General features: G+C 51.0%; 2 protein-coding genes and 1 long non-coding RNA gene across 5 annotated transcripts in view; 1 reads left to right on the forward strand and 2 right to left on the reverse strand.

The window, feature by feature from the left end:
• The window catches only part of Rabl6 (RAB, member RAS oncogene family like 6), a 29,484-nt gene extending 15,387 nt beyond the window's left edge, over window positions 1-14,097 (reverse strand). Inside the window, exons 1-3 of the mRNA XM_008841920.3 lie at window positions 13,673-14,097; window positions 4,467-4,601; window positions 3,191-3,238 (exon numbers count right to left, since the gene is read on the reverse strand). Coding sequence (XP_008840142.1) covers window positions 3,191-3,238; window positions 4,467-4,601; window positions 13,673-13,802 — 313 coding nt within the window. The 5' untranslated portion in view covers window positions 13,803-14,097. The remainder of the gene's footprint in view (window positions 1-3,190; window positions 3,239-4,466; window positions 4,602-13,672) is intronic.
• Window positions 14,098-14,199: 102 nt separating this feature from the next.
• The window catches only part of LOC103741225 (transmembrane protein 141), a 14,585-nt gene continuing 6,491 nt past the window's right edge, over window positions 14,200-22,293 (reverse strand). The window contains exons 7-16 of the mRNA XM_029567740.1: window positions 21,622-21,726; window positions 18,759-18,881; window positions 17,172-17,288; window positions 17,017-17,071; window positions 16,470-16,570; window positions 15,675-15,835; window positions 15,293-15,458; window positions 15,101-15,211; window positions 14,931-15,027; window positions 14,200-14,381 (exon numbers count right to left, since the gene is read on the reverse strand). Of these exons, the coding sequence (XP_029423600.1) occupies window positions 14,263-14,381; window positions 14,931-15,027; window positions 15,101-15,211; window positions 15,293-15,458; window positions 15,675-15,835; window positions 16,470-16,570; window positions 17,017-17,071; window positions 17,172-17,288; window positions 18,759-18,881; window positions 21,622-21,726 (1,155 nt within the window). The 3' untranslated portion in view covers window positions 14,200-14,262. The remainder of the gene's footprint in view (window positions 14,382-14,930; window positions 15,028-15,100; window positions 15,212-15,292; window positions 15,459-15,674; window positions 15,836-16,469; window positions 16,571-17,016; window positions 17,072-17,171; window positions 17,289-18,758; window positions 18,882-21,621; window positions 21,727-22,293) is intronic.
• LOC115071857 lies at window positions 14,379-22,291 on the forward strand. 3 transcript variants are annotated; one of them, XR_003850924.1, is made up of 5 exons: window positions 14,379-14,658; window positions 14,989-15,139; window positions 15,785-15,876; window positions 21,715-21,912; window positions 22,256-22,291. It is a non-coding gene; the product is annotated as an uncharacterized LOC115071857 (long non-coding RNA). The 3 variants fall into 3 exon arrangements; XR_003850926.1 differs by having other exon boundaries at window positions 14,379-14,622; XR_003850925.1 differs by lacking the exons at window positions 21,715-21,912; window positions 22,256-22,291 and adding an exon at window positions 20,010-20,042.

Consider the following 22,293-nt stretch of genomic DNA (forward strand, 5'->3'; position numbering starts at 1 on the left):
CCGGTCGTGGTGGCGCATGCCTTTAATCCCGGCAACCGGGAGGCAGAGGCAGGCAGATCTCTGTGAGTTCAAGGCCAGCCTGGTCCACATAGGGACTCCAGGACAGCTGGGACTACAGAGACACCCTGTCTCAAAAAGACCAAAAAAACCCCCCAAAAAACCAACAAACCTCAGCCTCCATATCATCTCCAAACTCCTACTTGAACGGCCTGCCGTACTCAGCCAGCCTGTAAAGTCAGCCCCACCCCCCACCCCTGAGGAACCTGACCCTCATGTGCTGAACAGTAGATGGATCTCCTCCTCCTATCCCCACTCTGAGGTCAGGAGCCTCCAGTCCAATCAGTATCTTCCACAAATTACTGAAGTGTTTGTGGACCCAGTTCTCAGGGCAGGAGGGAAGGGTTGGACAGCAGCTAGAGACCTGGCTGGTAGGACTGGGAGGTCAGAAGTAGTAAAAGCTTGCTGAGGTTGCTTCCTGTCACTGTCTTTCTAGAAGCTTTTCAACAAGTGTTTATGAGCTCTGCATTCACAAAGCTCAAGCTTGCTGAGCTGGACTAGCTGCCCAGCTCTCAGGACTTACTACTGCCCTTGAGCCCTAAGCTGCTTTACCCTTACTCACATCTGAAGGCCCTCTGCTGTTGTGGACCATGGGTGAGGAGGGGGGTTAGGGTTAGAGATTGAGGCCAGCCTGGTCTACACAGTGAGTTTCAGGCAGGCAGGTAGGGAGACCCTGACAAAAACCAAACAAAACCCAAAACCAAACAAATAAAAGTTTCTACCTATGGTGGGTGGCAATACTTGGCCATGAAGATGTAGGCACTCCTGGAGCCAGGACCTCTCTCTGCTGGGGTCCAGCCTGGTTCCAGCTAAGCAAGGATTTGAGTAGATGCCAGGTCATGGGCAAGTAGAAGGTAGCCTGGGGACTCTCCCAACCTAAGTGGTGTTTGAGTCTAGAACAGCGGGAGGAAAAGCACTCCATAGTTTCTGGGCAGGGAAAGTGTCAGTCTTTGCTGCACAGGCCCTTGAGCCAGCTAAGCCGAGCATCCACTTGGAAGGGTCCCAAGGTTAAGATGGTTGAATTATAGTCCCATCTGATATCCAGTCCCAAGTCCTGACCCGACTCTGACAAACCCTGTTTACAGGACAGTGCATCCCATCCAGCAGGTGCAGACCTGGGACCACAGCAGAAGTCACTGCAGTTCCAAAGTGGTGGTCCCTCCATGGGGGCAAAGGCAAGTGCATCCTGACTTGATGGGGTCATGGCTTGTGGACAGCTGGCTTAAGCCACCTGTGGCTTCATGTGGATCTAGCTCTTGCCTCACAGTAGATACAGCTGATGGACCTCAGATGGCAGAGCACCTATTGATGCTCCAGAGATGCACACATAAGCATGCACAGGAAGTGTGAGGAAGCATAAGGTCAACATAGACTCAATGGGTTAGGTTCAACTGGGCTGTATTCCTGCTGGAACTAGGGAAGACAGCAGCTTTAAAAACTCTGCTTGACCAACTGACCCAAACCCACCCCACAAATGAGGGAGGAGGGAGAAGAAGATAGAAACCACAGCCCATGGAGAAAAACCTTCCCGCAAAGCCCTGGAGCTGGGGATAGGTAGCAGAGCCATGCTGATGAGGCAGGGCTCAGGTCAAAGCTGTGCCTGCAAAGTCAGGGGCTGGGTGAGAGGTCCGAGGTCGTGTCTGCTAGATTAGAAGCCAAGTAGGTGATGCTGTATCTCTTAGATGAGAGGCAGAGTGGGAGAAGTCACATTGCTTAGCACCTCCTGCATGGTGCGTGTGCACACACACACACACACACACACACACACACACACACACACTGCTAGCTCTCACCCCCAGCATCACAGAGGAACTTGTGACCTCTAACATAAGAGGACAAGAGTGAAATCAGATGCCGTTATGAGGGCACTGAGGAGTCCTGTTGCCGCCCTCTGCAGGTCTGGATCAGGGTAGGTCTTTCTATGAGCTGGGGTCTACTCAGAAGTGCAGGAGCTGAATCCTTAGCTGTGGGCACAGGGGTGTCATATACATGGCCTCAGAATCCATCCCGAGCATAAGTTAAGGGTCTCTAGAAGCGCCGCCCCCCAGCTCCACCAGTCCTGCTTGTGGTCTACCCAGCCACTTTGGCCTAGTGAGCTACATGTTATATACAGGTCCCCACCTCCAGGTCACATGGATGTCACAGACAGGCTGCAATGACAAGATGTAACTCCAGCTTGCCAGCCTGCTCTCTAAACTCAGTTAAAACTCCTTGTGGGCAATCTGTTTGGATGATGCCCTGACCCAGACACAGGTGCTGGCCAAGACGCACATTCTCTGTCCCTGCTCAAGTCTTTGCTCCTGACTCCCATGGCTCTCCTGGCTCGGTGCCACCTTGCTTGCATGTTCCTTCTGTGATGGTGCTCTGCATCTGTACCTTCCAGCTCAATAATCAGGGCTGCCTAAGTCCCAGTTTTCCAGTGACAGAGGCTGGACAGGAAGCCATAAACTGGATCTGGGCCAGATGAGAGCAACAAGTCTCTACCAGTGAAAACAAGTTTCCATTAGAGGGACCCTGATGATGGTCAAACAACTAGGCACTAAACCATCACCTGGTAAAAGAAAATACTGCCTGGCAAGTGTACCCTGTGGGTGGCCAGGCCACCCCTCTGTCTCCCTTTGGGCAAAGCTGCCAGCCACTCAGGCTCTGGAACCCAGTATGACTGCAGGTGCTGGGCTGACACCAGGGTAATCACACAGGAAAAGGGGGCTTCTGAAATAGCTTCATGTGGGTAAGAATCTGAAGCACACCCATTCTGCTGAGAGTCAGCTGTTCAATAACTAAACAGATACTCAAGTAGCAAAGCATGTGTGAAAGGTCCACTGCTACATATCTACCCTGCCTACCATGGGAGGGAGGTGACCAGGACCCAGAACCTGGGCTAGGCTTGAGTGGGGTGTGGGAGGGTCAGACAGGGACTCTAGATGCAAGACAGATGTAAACAGTTGGCAGCAAACCCAAACCTCCCCCACTCCTGAGCGGATATACCTGGACTGGGTTAAATGGGACACGGGACCCGAGGGAGAGGAGTCCAGACCTGAGGTAATCAGCACAAGGACATGCACATGAGGTCGGAGTGAGGGGAGGGGCTGCCTCGGAGCCTATGGAACATTAAAGGAAAGATGCACCTTACCTTTGTCAACTACATCCCAGACTTCAACTTTCACTACATCGTCAGTGGCTGAAACAGAGAAAACCCTAAGATTAGTGCCTAGTTATCAAGAGTCCCTTCTGGGTTCCCCAATGGGGTCACTAGCTCCCCCAGGCCTCTGTAACACACTGCAGGGGTGGCAGGGCCATTCCTACCGGCCCTGGCATGAACACTGCGTCTGCTGGCCCAGGGATAAACCATACCAGAGTGCCTTACGGATTCTTGGGCTACTCCAGGCATCTGAGCAGATGCTCATACTCCAGATAGATGTGAATACAACACAGCTGCTTAGGTCACGTCCACCCATCCCCTCTTCTCCATCTGCGTAGGTCACGTCCACCCATCCCCTCTTCTCCATCTGCTTAGGTCACGTCCACCCATCCCCTCTTCTCCATCTGCTTAGGTTACGTCCACCCATCCCCTCTTCTCCATCTGCTTAGGTCACGTCCACCCATCCCCTCTTCTCCATCTGACTGGCCACTGTTCACGGAGGGGCGCAGGCTCAAGAATATTGTTCAATGTTAAGAGGCCAGGGTTCTGTGATTGGGTTGCCTGGGCAGGCCCAAGTTGGCTGTGGTGCTGTTACATGCCTCACAGTCCTCTACCTACCAGGCCACCTGGTTAACAGCTTCCTCAGGCTTTCTCTGGTGCTGACACCCAGTTTTCTGATGAGAAATAAAGCCTTCCAAGTTCCTGTTGTCTCTTCATCCTTCCTCTACAGCAACTGTCTACTTTGGAACATGCTGGTGCTAAGGAAGCTGAATGGATGGTGGAGACCCCAGGACCCAGAGGAGAGGGGGACCAGAGGTGAGAGGACCCAGAGGAGAGGGGGACCAGAGGTGAGACACTCATCATGTCCACCAGCGCTGAGCACATGTATTTCTGTGGCACATAGCAGACATGTGCACTGTTGGTGTGTGCTGGGCAGATCTGCTCCTAGAGGTGTCTAGGAAACGCTCATCTTTGAAGGCGTGTCCTCTCCTACTCTCCTGTAGCTATGGGTGTCCTGGGCCTGAGGCCCCAGCAAGAGGGAACTTCATAGATTCAGTCCCAGATGGAATGATTCATAAGCATTTTTACCGAGTGCTCCTAAAGCACCAAGAGTTTACCTGGGGGCTCCACACGGATTGAGGTATTCTCTCAATCTGAGAAAAGTGCTTTCCAGGAAGCTTTCCAGGGCAGAGGTACTGTCATGTGGGAGGGCAGACACTCTGCTGTGCACGGAGAAAAGGGGGCCTGCTACAGGCCTTGAACTCACTTTTGTAGTTCCAGTGGATGCTGGTGACCTGGATCTCCTGTGTGGGAATGTACTCTTCCACGAACTTCTTGCCCTGCAGCCGATGCCACAGTGCGGTCTTGCCCGTGTTCCTGTCTCCCCGGATTACAATCTTCACTGGGGCAAGGATGGGTAAAGAGAAAAGATGAATCAGTTATACTTTAAAACCTAACTTTGAGGCCAGGCATGGTGGCACACAACTTTAATCCCAGCACTCAGAAAGCAAAGGTAGGTGCAGCTCTCTGAGTTAGAGGTCAGCTTGGTCTACACAGCAAAAGGGCCAGCCAGGGCTACAAAGTGAGACCCTATCTCTCAACATGCATGTGCGTCCCCCACCCACCCCAGAGATTTAAAAGTAAATCTGCCCCAACCAACGTTCTCTCAGGTGACTGGCATCAGGGAAGATAATGTGAGGACAGGGCAGTTCCCCAGGAAGCCAAAGATGGCTGGGTGGGGCAGAGTCCCCAAAGTACACGGGTGCCTGGCAGTAAGTGGAAGGCAGCACCAAAGGCAAAGCCAGGGCTGGTGGGGAGAAAGTACCAGATTTCCTCTAAGCCTAGCTTTCTCCCAGAGTCAGATGTTCTGGGGAACTGCCAGGGTCACGGTGGGGCTACACAGAGTCTATCTGACCAACTGCAGAGCAGGGCCCAGGGTTGTGCTCCGGGTTTCTCTTGACCTGGTTTTCTCACAGTACTGGTGTTTTTTTTTTTTTTTTTTTTTTTGTCTTTTTGAGACAGGGTCTCCCTGTAGCCCCAGCTATCCTGGAACTCACTATGTAGACCAGGCTGGCCTTGAACTCACAGAGCTCCTCCTGCCTCTACCTCCCGAGTGCTGGGATTAAAGGTGTGCGCCACCATGGCCGGCTAGTACTGGTGTTTTTGGTGCAGTTTCACAGAAGTCTGCATCCTGATTCACCCTCTCTGCACGTGTGCCAGGCCTGCACCCTGGGGTAGGGACAGGCAAGTGTTGCAAGAATAGTATGGGTATGTTCCTTAAGCACCTCCATCTTTCAGAGAGTCAGCACTGGGTGTTCTGGAAGGGTAATGCAGGAGAGCAAGTTGGAGGTGTGTCAGGAAGGCTAGGAGTTGGGAGCAGGGGAAGGTGGGGATGAGCCTTACTCTTGGCCTGGAGGAAAACTAACACCTCGATAGGCTGGAACCTGAGAATGACCGAGGAGCTGAGGTGGGCAGTCCTGGGCGGCAGGGCGGGGGGGTGAGGTGCACGTGGTGAGGGCAGAGGCCGGACTTGTGCTTCTTGGGCAGCCTCACGGGATGTGCTGAGTTCTGACAGCACCACCAAAAGAACCATGAAGGGCAGGGACCCAGGCTGTCCTCAAGACTTCCGGGGGAGGGTCTGGGAAGGGTCAGGGAGACGTGGAGGCCTGAGAGGCAGGGCAAGGGGCAGCTTGCAGAGTCCTCCCCTGGCTTCTTTTCCCTAGACTGTCTGGTCTGCTTGCAGAATCATCAAGGCCCTTCCCATTCCCAAATCCTTCTGCAGTACCCAGAGTCAACAGCCACAGTGGCCTCACAGCTCAGCTGGACTCTGGGTACATGCCTGGGCCCAGCTGGCTTTCCCCTACTTCAAGGTAACTCTTTTCTCACAGACACTCATCCCTTCTCTTGAAACTTCTTCACTGAGCTAATTTCCTTATCCCACTCCACGTTCCCCAGACGTCCGCCCTCCAGCCACATCAAAGTATGACTTGTTTTCCTCAGACCTCAGGAACTCACTTCCTCCACCCTCTTATGTCACAAGAGAGTACAAGACCTGTCCCCCCAGGATGTCAGGCCACTGACTCCAACCACACAGGCTATAGCCATGCTCTAAGTGTGCAGAGCATCCGGTACGTGACTCAAAGCTAAACCCGTGAAGGAGCATGCGGCTCTGTGACAGCTCCAGGCCATGGAGGTCCCTACATGAGATTCGAGAGGCTCTAACTTGTTCCCCCTTTGCATGGAGGTGAGGTGGAAAGGCTACCTGCTCCAGGCAACAGCTTCCAGAGTCTGAAAGAGGCCACTGGCCATGTCTGAGGGGGCAAATCTCCTGTACTAGTTCCCAAATCTTTTTTTGAGAAAGGGTCTCATTGTGTAGTCCTGGCTGGCCTGAAACTACATAGACCAGGCTAGCCTTGAATTCACAGAGATCTGCCTGACTCCTAAGTACTAGGATTAAAGGCCTTGTGCCACACCATGCTTAGTGTCCCCAAATCTGTGAAGGACGTGACAGGGAACAAATGAAGGGTCTCTAGAGCTGGAGACAGTAGGGATGCCAGATATGGGGACCTAAGTGCCACTCTGCCCCAGAAAGGAACCCCAGGACTTAGTTTTCTAAGGATTTATCCATGACATCTTTTTTCCTAAATTTACTGGCATGACACCATCTAAAACTCTTGTATACTTTCTATTTCTAAAGCAACTGTAATTATGCTTATTTGAAAATTTAGGTTCTGGGGCTGGAGAGATGGCTCAGCGGTTAAGAACACTGGTTGTTTTTGCAGAATACCCAGGTTCAAATCCCAGCACCCACACGGCAGCTAACAACTGTCCGTAACTCCAGTCTCAGGGGATCCAACAGCCTCTTCTGACCTCCACAGGCGTTGCACGACACAGGTGTACTTATCTACATGCAGGCAATACACACATACACATAAAATAAAAATAAATAAAATAAAAAGAAAATTTAGGTTCATCAAATATCTCTTTAAGTACTTTCCAGGGAAATCAAGTTTTGTTGGGTTTTGTTTCGCTTTTTTCAGAAAACCAGCTGTCAGCCCTGTCTTCCATGTGCTCTGCCCGGCACAAGGTCAGTATCTTCCTCCCAGATCACATAACCCTTGAAACTTTCAATTCTGTCAGCACCACAGCATGCTCTGATTTTATTTTCTACTAACACGAGCTGGCTGTTGCTTGGATAATCTGAACCGCATCTATCTGGATCCCCACTCCCCTGCCTACCCCTGTCTCCTGTGCCTGCCCTGAAGGGTCATTGTCTTCATCCTCACGCACTTTATAGGCATCTGCCAGGTTCTGTTGCTTTATCTGAAAACATCTGTATTCTTAGGGCACTACAGCTCTAGTCTAGTGTTTTCAAAGCTCTGCCTGGGGCTGGAGAGATGACTCAGCTGTTAGAGCACTTGTATTCTTCCAGAGGCCCTGAGTTCAGTTCCCAGCACCCATGTCAGGTGGCTGACAACATGTAACTCCAGCTCCAGAGGATTCGATGCCTTCTGGTCTCCTTGGGCACCTTCACAGATGTGGTACACACACACATAGAAAAAGAAGCCAAGGTCAGTCAGGTGAAGTGACTCCTGGGTAAAGGCACTTGCTGCATACAGAAAGTTGTCTTCTGGCCCCATATGGACATGTCTGTACACCCCACATATACATAAAAGACAGTGTGGAAGCATACACCGAGCACTCAAGAGGTGGGGGGGGGTGGATCTGTGAGTTAGAGGTCAGCCAGGGGTACACATTGAGACCCTATCTTTTTTTTTTTTCTTTGAGATAGGGTCTCCTTGTAGCCCCAGCTACAAGCAAATACCTGAGATTGAGGCCAGCCTGGTCTACATAGTGAGTTACAGGCCACTTGTGGCTATAGGGAGACCCTGTCTCAAAGATGCCCCCCCCCCCCGCCACAAAGCCTTCCAGGTGCTGTGGTATATGTTAACCCCTCGCCCTAATAGTAAAATGTACAAGTCAAAACAAAACAAACTCCTCCCGTTCAGAGGAGGCTGTACCTTCTTTTTGGTCTTTGAGATAGGGTCTCCTGTAGACTCAGCTGTCCTGGAACTATGTAGACCAAGCTGGCCTTGAACTCACAGAGATCCACCTGCCTCTGCTTCCCAAGTGCTGGGATTAAAGGTGTGTGCACCCATACCAGGCCTGTACATTCTTTTTACCATCAATCCTTTTGGTGTCTGTGTCCTCATCCCTGAGGAACAGTCTTACATCATTTCTAGTGCTAGGTGCCTCATTCTCACTCCCTGCTATGGAAGACAAGGTGCTTGCTCAGTCCCCTGCCTGTCCTTGCTGTCCCTTTGGTATATTGATTTTTTATTTCTGTGGAAGTAACACGTGCTCTGTTTTTGCTTTGCTACATGTTCTTTGTATTTATCACGAACTCAACCCCAACCCTTCTTAGCTGCCTCCACCTTGAAAGCTTTTAAGAGGGTTTTCTGAGGGGAGTGTGGCTCAGTGATAGACTGTTTGCCCAGCACACACAAAGCCCTGGTTTGACAACCACTTTCCCAAAAAAGGGTTTGTTAACTGTTAACTTGTCATGTTCATCTCTCCCCCTAGTGTTTTGACTGGCCATGAGCAGTGTGGGGTTCTGACCCTACAGTAACTGCCTTCTCTCATGCTGGCTCTACACAATGCATTTTTTTTTATTCCATCATTTTGGTCATGGAAATCCTTCAGCATTTTCCTGAATAGGCAAATAGACCTTGTAAACCCAAGATGCCTTTACATGATCAACTTGAGTGTGACAGTAACAGAACACACTAAAAATTCCAGAGAAAAATTAAAAAGGATCATAAACGCCAGGCGTGGTGGCACACGCCTTTAGTCCCAGCACTCTGGAGGCAGAGGCAGGCGGATCTCTGAGCACAGTTATTTAAGGAGAGCCAGAGGATTGCCTTCTCTTTGATGAGCCTTGATATGCAGGTAAACAAAGCCCTGCTAACACTTCTCAGGTCCTTCAGCTGGTCTCTAAGTTCTGGGAGAGATAGATACTTCCTCCTTCCTCTGCCCAACAGTGTGTTTCAAGGCACAGTATATTAACAGACATATCGGAGGTGTGGCCTGAAGGTGATTTTCAATGAGAAAGTGAGAGCAAGTCTTAGTCCCACAATCTTCTAAAGAATACATTTCTCCAGTTGTAGGAATCTTCCACTGTGGCCCCATCAAACCCCTTTGCATGAATAAAGCGATCCCACCGATCTCTATCTGGCCTGTGGAGGTAGCCCAGGACAACACTGGCTGGGCTTGGACCTGTGAGCTCTGCTGGTGGGCAGGCGGATGCTGCCAGTCCTCACTGCCTTTTCTTGCTCTTCCTGTTATTCTCAGACACCATCAAGGACCTTGGCACGTGCTTTTCCTGAGGTTCCAGGTGCCCTGTGAGCACTCTCAGCCTAAAAATGTACATTCCAGAATTTTCTTGAACCAAAATTTTGGTTAATTTTTATTAATTTATGTGTGCACATATACATGTGCATTTGTGCCATGGCAAATGTATGGAAGTCAAAGGACAACTTACAGGAGTTGGTTTTCTCCTCTGTTGTACAGGACTGCCCTCCGACAGACAGAGGTCATCTGCCTGCACTCAGCTGGGCCCACTTGCCTAAGATCATCATAGCTGGGCTTGTTGGCCATTGACATCCTGCACCGGAGGGCAAGGAGAGACACAGACTGCCACCTGAGTATCCAGCCACACCTCCCAAGCAGTAAAGGGCAAGTTGGCCTTAGTTGCATGTGGCCTGGGGGAAGGGTAGAGTACATTGGCTGGGAGGGGAGTCTTGTGGGTTTTGTATGGCTTGGCAAGTGAAGACTTTCCATTTTGGCCTTGGGGGGGAAACCACACAGTTTTAAGTAAACCTTCACCCACCGCTTCTTGTAAGCAAGGTAAAAAGTATTTTGGTGGAATTATACCTCGGTTTGTCATTGGGACCAAAGCAGGAGGGGGTAGACATTGTTTATATCCCCCCACAAAAGGAATTTTAGCAACACCTTCTACCATGTGCCCCAGGGATTTTGTAGGCTTAGTGGTACCTCTACCTATCGAGTCATCTCACTTGAACCAAAATTTTTATGAATATTTCTTTTCTTTTCAATGTATATTTTTATTGAGTTTTTATGGATTTTATACTTTTTAATCATATTTAGAACTCTATCTGCACCGCCCCCCATAGCCTGCTCACAGGATCTCACATATTGTCTTATATGTTAAAGCCTAATGAGTCAGGTTTGTGTCCTTTTTTTGCTCTGTGTGGTGCATGCACATGTCATGTGGGTGGGTGCACATGTATGTAGGTTACATGGAGGCCAGAGGTTGACGTCAGGTGCCTTCCTGGATTCCTTTCCACATTATTATTTGAGACATGTTCTCACTGAACCTAGAGTTACCAATTGAATAGGATGTTTAGTCAGTGAGTACAGGGACTCACCTGTCTCCACTGCCCCAGTGCTTCCTCACCCAGTACTGGGGTTATAGATGTCAGTGCAAGTCACAGCCCAGGGTTTTACGTGGGTGCTAGGGGATCCAAACTCAGGTCCTGTTTGTGCAGCAGGCACTTTACAAACTATGCTATCTCCTCAAGCCCTTTAACGAATATTTTTAAAAGCAGTTTTAAATTCATAGCAAAATTAAACAGAAATTTCTCATGTGCCTCATGCCCATGCCATACCCTTGACAGATGTCTACCAGGGTGTCTGTACAAAGGATGGGATTACATGTTGTTATCCTCAAAGCCACAGTTCAAATGAAGGCTTTTTTCTTGGTGGCACATATTTTGTGGGTTTGGAGAAATGGTCAGTGACACATAAGCTCTACCATAGTAAACGGAATAGTTCCATTTCTCCAAAAATCCCGTGTTTCATTCAATTATGATTATACCTACTAGAAAGGACCTGTGGTATTTTCTGCCAGCTGCCTGGAACACCACCAAACATAGACCATAGTAGGCTCGCTCTCTACCTGAATGCTCTGTCAGACAGGGATGATTCTGAGGGCAGACTCAACTGGAGGTCAACCTGTGTTTGAAAATCCGAGGAGTGAGCCAGGCATGAGACAGGCAGAGGCAGGTGGATCTCTGTGAGTTCCAGGCCAGCCTGGTCTACATAGCAAGTTCCAGGCCAGCTGGGGCTACAGGAAGACCCTGTCTCAAAAAGACCAAAAAACAAACAAACAAAAAGCCCCCCACTAATCTCAAAAAATATAGAACTTCTACTTTTAGATACAAGTTCTTTCTAGCTGAGTTACTGTTTGCGTTCTAATGACTTGGTTTTTCAGTTCCAGAACTACTCTATCCTCAGCAAGACCAATACTAAGACTTCTATGACCACAGTTTTTCATCTGCAGTAGAGAATGGACCTCAGGTAGCATGCTTTCTTCTGGTTTACATAGAAATTACTCCCAAAATGAAAATATGCTCCAATATATCATTCAGATTCTGATTCTAATTTAATGGGTATACTGGGGCTCTACCCAGGTGTGAGATATTTCTTACTATCCTAACATATTCAAAAAGAAAATGTAAGATTTTGTGTTCCTAGAGATAACAGACAATTCAAACCCTTGAAAAACATCAACAATTAACCATGACTCTTATCCACAAGTCTCAAATCTGTATTTATTATAATGCTGGTTTGTCTCCCTAAGTAGGTATCTGGGAAAATATACAAGACCCTTCTGCTATTTTAGGTCCCTCCACCTCAGGACCACCAGGAAGCAGGTCCATTAGGGAGCCAGTTTAAAAAGTGGGCACCTTCTGGTTCAGGTCTCATTTCCAAAGGGCTAGGTTTTCAGGCAATACTAAATAAAATAAGGATCCAAATGTAGTTTCCAAAGAACACACACCACTGAGTCTATCAACTCAATATTCTCTTCTGCAAATTTGAGAATACACACAAAATTTCAAGTTAATACATCCAAAATGAGCTTGCTTCTAATCATCCACAAAGTCCTCCTAATACATTTCACCAGAACATCGTGCACACACACTGCTGAGGTGTGTGTATGTGTGGGGGGAGTGTTAAAAAAGTCTAGCAGTGGGCTGGAGAGATGGCTCAGCGGTTAAGAACACTGGTTGTTCTTGCAGAAGACCCGGGTTCGAATCCCAGCACCCACATGACAGCTAACAACTGTCTGTAACTCCAGTTCCAGGGGATCCAACGGCCTCTTCTGTCTTCCGAGGGCACTGCATGACATGGGTGCACTTACCTAGGCAGGCAATACACTCATACACATTTAAAAAAAAAAAAAAAAAGATTTGATTTAAAAAAAAAGTCTAGCAGTATAGGGGAATGGTTGAGAGGGAAACAATGTCAGACCAGGTAACTACCCAAGAGTCTTTAGATTAATTTAGAAAAGAACCTCCAGGCGGAAAAACTCCAAAGAGGTCAAGAGGACAGTCTGCTGCTAGCTGCACAATTTACATAATTTATAACGGAGGACGGGGCGGGTCTTCCAGGAGGGCTCAGGGATGCTTCCTACAAACGCAAGAGTTACTGCTTCCCGGAGCTTTTCTAAATCCTTCCTTTACAAATGGGTCTTTGCGGGGCTGGAGAGATAGATGGCTCACCGTAAGAACACTGGTTATTCTTGCAGAGGACCAGGATTCAAATCCCAGCAACCACATGGTGGCTACCATCTGTAACTCCAGTTCCCGGGGATCCGATGCCCTCTCCGTGGGTACTACACGACATGGGTGTACTTACGCATATGCAGACAATACATACACTCACACACATAAAATAAATAACTTAGGAAATGCGTCTTTGCGCCCTCTCCGTGGGTACTACACGACATGGGTGCACTTACGCATATGCAGATAATACATACACTCACACACATAAAATAAATAACTTAGGAAATGCGTCTTTGCCGGGCGCGGTGGTGCACGCCTTTAATCCCAGCACTCAGGAGGCAGAGGCAGGCGGATCTCTGTGAGTTCAAGGCCAGCCTGGTCTACATAGTGAGTTCCAAGACAGCTGGGGCTACAGGGAGACCCTGTCTCAAAAAGACCGAAAAAAAAGAAAAAGAAAGAAATGCGTCTTGAAAAAAATAAGAGCGAGAATCTGTGTCGTCGTGGATTACTGTCTTCCAACTGAACAAAGAAAAAAAAAGCCCCTTGGCTCAAGTCGGGGAGCCGGAGGGACCGCACGAGCGCAGGTGGGCCCGCAGCCCCGGCCGGGTGGGGAGGCGGACGGCACCTCGCGCGCAGCCCGGCGTTATGTAATGGTCCATCCGGCGGGTCCCCGCGGCTGCTCGGCCAGGGTCGCCGCACGGTACTCCTCGGGCGCGCTCCGGTCGGGGGTGCACCCCTGCCTTCCGGTCCTCCGAGACCCTCGGGCCGACCCGAGCACCTCTGCCCTCGGGTCCACCCACCCCTCCGGGTGGACGCCAGGGCCCGCGCGCTGCAGCAGCCGCGCCACCCACCCGGCCTGCCCGACGGCGCGGCCCGCACTCACTGTTGTACTGCACCCCCTTAGCGAAGCGCCTCTGCAGCGCCTGGTTCATGGACTGAAGCCCGGCGGGGATGTTCTTGTCCCGGCCCGGAGCCTGCTCCGATCCCACCAGCTTCTTCAGCGCGGAGAACATCTTCCTGTTGGACGTGCGAGCCAGGCGCGGCCCGCGAACTCAGCGGCGGCGGCGGCGGCGGCGGCAGCGGAGCGCTCCTCGCACCATGTCCCGGCGGCCCGGGATTACCCCGAGGCCGGAGTCGGCGCCGGCCACCAATCCGGGTCCCGACAGCGGGCGCAGCCTGGAGTGGGGCTCCCGGAGCCTCAGCTGCGGCGGCTCCGCTCCGGCCCCCGCGGCCTCCGGCGCGGCCGCTGAACGGCAGTCGGCGCCACCATCTTGGCGGCCGCGCGGCTACGGGGCGCCTAGAGGGACACGTAGATGCCGCATGCGCAGCGGGCCGCGCGCTGGCCCCGCCCCCACCCTCTCGGGTCCGCCCCTCGGTCCAGGGCCCGCCGCCTTCCCACTCCCTGCTGTTTCTCTCGGCTCTGGGGCAGTCCTGGAAAAAGATGTTTATTAGTGTAACAGAGCACAGGCGGGGCTACTTCTTCTTCTTCTTGGACGCCTTGAACCTCCCCTCGATCAGCCACTGGCCCTGTTTCTTTATCTCGGCCCGCGAAGGGACGTAGCTGTGGTCCACGTCCGCAAACTGGAAGGTTTCTGCACAGGCGGGAAAGAGCTGCTGGCCACCTGTTCCAGAGCTTCTCCCCGGATCATTTGCTGCCGGAGCCCATCTCCTGTGTCTGGCTGCTCCGCTATGGGGTCCGGCTGTTGAGGAACAGCCGACCCCAGGCCTGGCCCACCCTTAGACACAGGTCTCAGGGATGGACGACAATGGGAGCCCCTCGTGATCTGGCGCCAACAAGCTGACACTTCCCTGCCCTAAGTCACCCAAGGCCAGGTGCCAAGCAACCAGAACTTGACCCAGTCACGCACGGTAGCCAGTCCTTATCGATCCACCCTACCCTGCCTTTGTGGCAGAAACCCTACCAAAGGCCCTGGTCTGGGCTTCCCTTTGGCTCACGACATGGTGTATCCCTCATTTCAAAGGCTTTAACCATGCTCTGAAACCTCTATCAATTAAAATCTGTCCCTTTAGACTACTACTGTTTGACCAGTAAGTCCTGAGTAGATGAGTGGACACCATCTGCCATATGGCTCCTGTTGTCCCTAATCCCCCCTTCCCCTTCCCCTCTCTACGGGTCTCACCTATCATGTCTTCCTCTTGGTCCTCAAAGGTGATTCTGGTATTATGTCTCTCCTTTAGAGTTGACGACTCCAGGGCATCCCTCACCTTGGTGTCAACCTGCAGGGCAGTGCCCTCATCAGCTTGGAGAGGACAGGGGCTGTGTGAGTGCCCCTCCATGACCCAGGGCTACCTCCTCAGTTCTGGACAGCATCTGCATGTGGTCAGCCAAGTATGTAAGCTTCCCCTCGCAATAGTCCAGCTTGCCGTGCACATCAAGGGTGTCTGAGATGACTACTTCTTTCTGTAGGCCAGAGGAGTGATTTGTCTCTCCTGTGGTCCTGGGTGGGGACTGTGTGTAGCAGTGCCTCCCGAGGACCGGTACCTGGGTGGCTGGCAAGGTGATGCCCATGAGCCGGATGTAGAGGTTGTCAATGCCTGTCTGGATGATCAGAAGCAGCTGCTGGCTCTTGTTCATGTTGCTGTGGGCCAGCTGGAGCCTTGCTTCTTCCTCTTCCAGCATAGTCTTCATCTTCTCTATAGAGTTAAAGCTGTGGAGGGGTAAGCATAGCAGTAAGGGTGGCATAGTGCTCAGAGCCCTCAGGGGTCCTGAGCCAAGTACTGTGTCAACTTCAGGAATCATAATTTTGTTGCCGGCAAGTGGGTCTCCAGCTTCTTTGCAGATTCACAGAGTGGTTGACAGTAGATATACTGTAGCTCCTAGATGGTACCTGTGGGCCCATTTGGTAGCCCTGGAAGCCACATACCCAACAGAGCTGGGCGTCTGGTGGAACTTAAGCAGCGTTTCCTCAAGCTCGAGCTTCTTCATCAGGGCCTCCAGCTGTGCCCGCTGCTTCTCACAGTCCTCCATCTGCAGCTCCAGGTTCTCCTCCGTGTTCTTCTGAGCCAGGAAGCGGCCAGCTATGTCCTGACCAGTCCAGGGCAAAGAGAAACAGGTTGTTCTGGAAGGTATGACACTGCATAACCCTGGTTTCTTCTGGGTCTCTCTTGTGGCAAGTATAGGTTCTTGATATTTGGGGCACAGTCATGATGCTGGGCACTTTTGGGCACTGAGGTTTGAGAGGGGCCAGGCAGAAGGGTAACTTGTGTATTTCGTGGCATTAACAGCTTTCACGGCAGGCAGAGGGTAAGTAACCCCACCTACAGTGAGGGGACCACACATCATATTCATTCAAGAGTATGATGATGGACATGTTCTCATCAGAGCTGTGAATGGGAGCTCAAGGCCTGATGATAAGCTCAGGTGGGTAGGAAAGGGCCTAGCCACCGTGAGAGGCTGTATCCTTAATATATGGACTCTCAGATTCTGGAAGATTCTGTCATGTACAGAGTATGACTGGGACATGCCAGCTATATGCTGGGGATGCCTTTTATTCTGAGTCATACTTCAAAGGCCCCAGACTCTTTCCAGGCCTGGGAGCAGGAGTTTGGGGACCTCCTTGAGAGTCTAAGCTTTCTGAGTCCTTTCTAGAACACCTCAAGTCCCTAGCCCAGCTCCATCACCCTCCTGCCATGTTCCGGGAGGTGCCAAGGAGCCTTACACAAAAATGGGAACACTGCACAGCAGATTTGACCCTCTCCACCAAAGCAGTCACTTCCGTCTGATATTCCATATCTGCTGTGGAAGCTTCTCTTTTCCTCACTGGGCAGAGCAGAGGAGGGAGGTTAGTCAGTGTTCAAGAATGACCATCTGATGACTCTGAAGACACTCAGCCTTCAGGGAAGTCACCCAGGATGCTGGATGCCCTTCATGTCACCTGCATCTGTACCTGCTTTCCTCAGCCTGACCCTTCAGGGTATCCTGGGGGAACCCTAGGACAGACAAGGACCAAGAGCAGCATGGTATCATTTGGCTCTGGGAAGCAGTTCTGAGATGTCACTGGTGCTAGGGACAGCATCTCTGTAGCTGCATTGGGCTGTGAGCTCTCAGGCTCTGCAGGGGCAGCCAGGGAAAGGCAGGGGCTGTCTGTCTTCCTCATTCTAGTGACCATAGATTATACCTGGCTTCACGGTGACCTGACTGGGTGGTCCCAACCAGTGCCGGCTACTGGAGACCCTGCCTGGCCCAGGCAAGGAGCTGAGACTCACCCCTCAGGGACTCCACACTCAACAGATTGGAGGGGAAATCCAAGTCCCTCAGGCTCTAATGGGAGAAAGAGAACCAGGGGAGGGTGAGTGGGGAGGGTCCTCTCAGCTCTTCCCTGATGGGTGAGTGGTGCCGCGGGGCCTGGCCCCAGAAGTACCCGGCGGTATTTCTCGCTGGTCTCCTTGGTGTGGATAAGCTTCTTCTGCTGGTTCAGTCGGTTCTCCCGTGCCCTGCGCTCCTCGATGAAGGTGGCTTCCCCTTCTCTCATGTTCCTCTGGAGACACAGAGATGCAGTGCGGTGCTGTCTCACTGAGGACCATCCCAGAGTCCTAAAGCCAGTGGCTAGCTTGTAATCCTCTTCTTACTATCTATGAAGAGGGTTGGCATCCCCTTCTTCCTGCTGGCTCTAGCTATTCTCTTGGGATGCCCTTTTGCGTCTGTAGTCGCATGCTGACTTCTCTCTCTCTAGCCTAGGCACTCTATCGTCCTTCAGGCTCCTGCCTCCAGCTGCCCCCCTGGTTTGATCCACTTAGAACCCATTAAAGTGGATTCAGCATTACTAAATCTAACTCATCACCTTTTTCCCCAAACCTAGTCTCTTCTGCATTCTGCTTTGATAGCTGAAAACCATTGTCCTTCCTTCCCTGCTTCTGCTTTCTCTCTCACCATTACCATCTCTGAAAGCTCACTGTGGTCACCTCTTAAAGACTTTCTTGCCCTGTCTGCTTCTGGCTACTTCCACTTCATTGTGCCAGACAGCTTCAGTTGTGAACTTGACACATCTGGGAAGAGGGAACCACAACTGAGGCACTGGTAATTGCTAATTGATGTGGGAGGGCACAGCTCACTGGGGGCGGTGCTGTACTGGGGCAGGTTGTCCTGTATTGTATAAGAACTCAGGCTGAGCACAGGACAGGGGAGCAGGCCAGTAAGCAGCGTTCATGCATGGGCTGTGTTTCAGCTCCTGTCTCTAGGTTCCTGCCTGGAGTTCCTTCCTTGGCTTCTCCTAAGGATGAACTGTGATAAGGACATATAGCCAAACAAACCTTTTCTGCGCCAAGGTAGTTTTGGTCAGAATGTTTTATCCACAGCAATAGAAAGACAACTAGGACAGGCATCTTCTGGTGCCTGCAGTTAACATGTGCCATTATGAATCACAAATCTAATCATGCATCCCTCCATCCCCCACTAGGCTGCAGGCCTGAGGACCTCACTACCCCTACTAACTCATGCAGGGCAGCTGTGTACCTTCCAGTGCACTAACCTCCTCCTGACAACAGGCTTGGCCTTTCTGTCCCTTCTCTTTCTGAGCTCCAGCCTCTCCTGGATATTGCTATTCCTTCAGAGTCGATTCAAGCACCATCTCCCTGGAACACCACACTGGACACACTACAAAGTCCTCCACTTTCTGCCATACTGACCCAGACTGTGTGGTGCCCTACTGGATGGGCAGGGTCCTCCTCACAATGCCCACTTCAGTAGAATGGGGCTGGCCCCAGTTCTGTCTCACTAGAGACAGGGGCCTTGCTAAACTGGGTCAATAGATAACTCCTGTCCTGGCCACTCTCTCATGGCTTCTGTGCCCAAATGGACTTCTTCTGTCCCATGGATGAGCAGAACTGGAAGGGGCTGACAATGGATTTCTCCAGGGATAATGGATGGTGTAGGCATGGGTGCTGATGAATCCGGGCCAGAAAGGACCAGGAAAGCCAGCTGTGGGTGGTTCCCCAGACCTGGGTCTCACCTTGACCTCATCAGTAATCATCATTGCTTCTTGGGACATGACTGTCATATCTGACAGCTCTGAGCAGTAGTTGTCCACCAGGGTCTGGAGCTTGTCTAGCTCTGTGGGGTATTCCGCCAGTACCTTTGAGAATGGGCAAAAGCAGGTGGTCACGGGGCTGCGGGTTCCTCTGGTGCCATCATACCCCATGGTTGGCTTCCCTGAGCACCCTTCTCTTGTGAGTTGAGTAGGCTGTGTCCACTTTCTACCCTTCTCTCCCAGACTGTGTGAGCTCCAAGGACAGGATGGGGGTCCTGTCTGTGGCTTGGCTTCTGGCAGGTCACAGAGCAGGAGAAAGGAGTGTTCCAGCAGGGTCATTCAGTACTGACCTGGGGACTCTTACTGCCTGGGGCAAGAGGATGTAATGGCTAAATGCTCTACCCCAGGAAGGGCCAACTCTGAAACTCAGGAGGGTTTGCTTCGGGGAGGGCCTTCTTTGGTCTGAGGGGTTTGAAACAAGGGCTTAGAGCTAGACAATCAATCAGGGATCAAAGTAAAGGCTGCTTTTAACTAGCCAGTAGTGTGATCATGGGAAAGTTACCTAACCTCTACAAAGTGATCCTGGGTCTTTTTTTCTTCTTAAAAAATTTTTTAGCTGGGCATAGTGGCACATGCCTTTAATCCCAGCACTTGAGAGGCAGAGGCAGGTGGATCTCTGTGAGTTCAAGGCCAGCCTGGTCTACATAGTGAGTTCCAGGATAGCTGGGGCTACAGGGAGACCCTGTCTCAAAGAGACCAAAAACAAATTTTTTAATTGAATTTTTGTGTATCTCATAGACAGCATCTTAATCATCTTTATACCTCTTTCCCCATCGACACCGTCTCTTAGACCCCTCTGCCCCCATTGGATTTCATGTATTCTGTCATTTATGTTATGGTCTATCAAGTCAAGTTAGTATACCCTGATGTCCTTCACTGCATGTTCAACCACTGGGGTCTAGGCAACCTATCTAGAGTCACTCTCTTAAAGATCAGCTCTTCTTCACCCAGCCACTCTCAGCTGCCCAGTAATTCTTCAGCTAAGACTGGGGCCTGCTGCCCATTTCCACAGTGCTGTGCTGGGTTCTGTCTGCTTATGTTTGCATGTGATTCTGGCTTTTTCAGAAGTTTGCTGTCAGATTGGACAGGTGGACAGAGAAGATAAGATAGCATATTTAGCAAAAGGCCAGGTGCATCAATGTCTAATGAAGCTTAGCTATTGGTATTTTGCAGAGGACCTGGAGTTCAGTTCCCAGCACATACATGGCAGCTAACAACAGTCTGTAACTCCAGTCCCAAGGGATCTGACACCATCTTCTGGCTTCTTCTGGCCTCTGCATGACACAGGTGAGGGTGCACTTACATACATGCAGGCAAAACACTCGTACACAACCTCCACCCAACTATACATGTTGAGGCTTTACCAGTTTTTTGAAAAATGTAGATGGATGTGGGGAATGTTTCAAGTGTGTATTTTGGAAAAGAAAGTTCTACAAAGAGGGGCTAGAGATATGGCTCATCAGTTAAGACACTGACTGCTGGACCCAGGTTCAATTCCCAGCACCCACATAGTAGCTCACAACCATCTGTAACTCCTGTTCCAGAGGATTCAACACTCTCTTCTGACCTCTGCAGGCACTGCACAACATAGGTACACTTCCATACATGCAGACAATACACTCACACAAAAATAAAAATAATAAAATATGTAAAAAAGAAAGTTCTAGCTGGGCATGGTGGCACACGCCTTTAATCCCAGCACTCAGGAGGCAGAGGCAGGCAGATCTCTGTGAGTTCAAGGCCAACCTGGTCTACATAGAGAGTTCCAGGACAGCTGGGGCTACAGGGAGACCCTGTCTCAAAAAAGACCAAAAAAAGTTCTATAAGGAATACCCACATGAAGAAGGAATGTGGGAGAGTGGGCACAGGAAGGAAAGGTAGGCAGGGCCTCCAGCTGAGCCTCCAGGGCAAGGCCAGGCAAGAGGGGCAGGCTAGAAGCATGATTCTGAGAGCTTGGTTCAGGGGTTATGACCCCAGCAGGGAAAAACGGCTGCATCTTCCCTTGCATCAACCTCTCCCCCGAAGCTATGCCATCCTACCCATTCACCTCTCTTTCTTAGGGTGAGGGTGTCTGGCTTTCCCCTGGACACTTTTCCAGGCCTGTCCACCATGCTGCTGTGAGAACCCTGCTGCCCTTGAGCCCTTTCTCCCTGACCTGCATCCATAGCTCTGCTATGTGGGTGCTGTAGGGGGAGTGTATGTGGGTGCTGTAGGACCTCCTTAAATGGGGTCTTGCCTCACAGCAAAGTTTATGTCTCCCAGAGACTCTCAGGGACCAGAATCTGCTTCTTTCTGGCCTTCTGCACAGGCAACAGGGTAGTCAGATCCAAGGCAGTCAGGAAACACTGTTCAGGGCTTTGGGAGGTAGGAGAGGTTCCTGTCTTGAAGCATGTTAGGGACCTTTCTCAGAGGCATGATCCATCTTTGACCCTCAGAGACTCACACTAAATCCTTTACTATGTGAGAGAAAGAATTCTGCCTTGTTTTGTTTTGGTGTCTGTATGTATGATGATTTGCCTCTACTTTTGAGATAGGGTCTCACTATGTCATTCAGGCTAGCCTGGAACATGCAATCCTCCTGTCTTCACCTCCTGAGTGCCAAGATCCCAAGCTGATGTCACCATGTCCCGGCTTAAGTCCAAATCATGGGTACAACCTATAATATGATTTTGTGGAATAGCAAAAAGTGAAGTTGTCAAAGGACTGTTTTCCATATACTTTAGGACCGCTTGGCCAACCGTTTGAAAGAGCATTGCAGGCTGGGACCCCTGGGTGAGGGCCTCACCTTCTTCAAGTAGTCCAAGAGTTCTGTGTATAGTGTGTGGATGTTCTGGCTGGTGGTGATCTTGATTGTGGTCTTTTCGATGTTGTTCTCCAGCTGGCGGATAATCTGCAAAGAGGAGGGTTCATTGAGCATGCTTGGCAACAAGACATCCCTGTCCTCCAACAACCTCAGTGGTGGAGTCGCAGAACCCTGCCCAGGAGAACAGAAGGACCTGGGCTCCCAGAGTCCCAGCCCTGCTGCCTGGCTGTGCAAGTGAAGTCATTAATGCATCTCATCCTCCACCCAGCCACCGTGAGTAAAATGGCTTTGGCTGCCAACTTCATCCTTACAACTGTGCACTATTGATATTTCACAGGATCATATTGTGGGATGTGCCCGTTATTTGGACTGAATAATAATAGGCCCACCCCTCTGGTATAGCACCACTCCTCCGCTGGACCCTTGTCTCACCTGCTGAGTCTTTTGCTTGCACAAAGTCCCTTCCCTGTGGAGACCAACACCTCCCCCACTCCCACCCTGACTTCCCACCAAGGTCTACCCAATGGCCCCGCCCTGCTGCGCAGTCCCAATCCTCCCAAACCTCTTCCCCAGGAGGGGCCCCGCCCAACCACAGACTGCCTTCGCGCTCTTCCAGCTGAGTCCCGCCCCGATGGAGGAGCCCCGTCCCGCCCA

This window comes from Nannospalax galili, unplaced genomic scaffold, assembly GCF_000622305.1.
Source record: "Nannospalax galili isolate Female #2095 unplaced genomic scaffold, S.galili_v1.0 scaffold1421, whole genome shotgun sequence".
Classification (NCBI taxonomy): Eukaryota; Metazoa; Chordata; class Mammalia; order Rodentia; family Spalacidae; genus Nannospalax; species Nannospalax galili.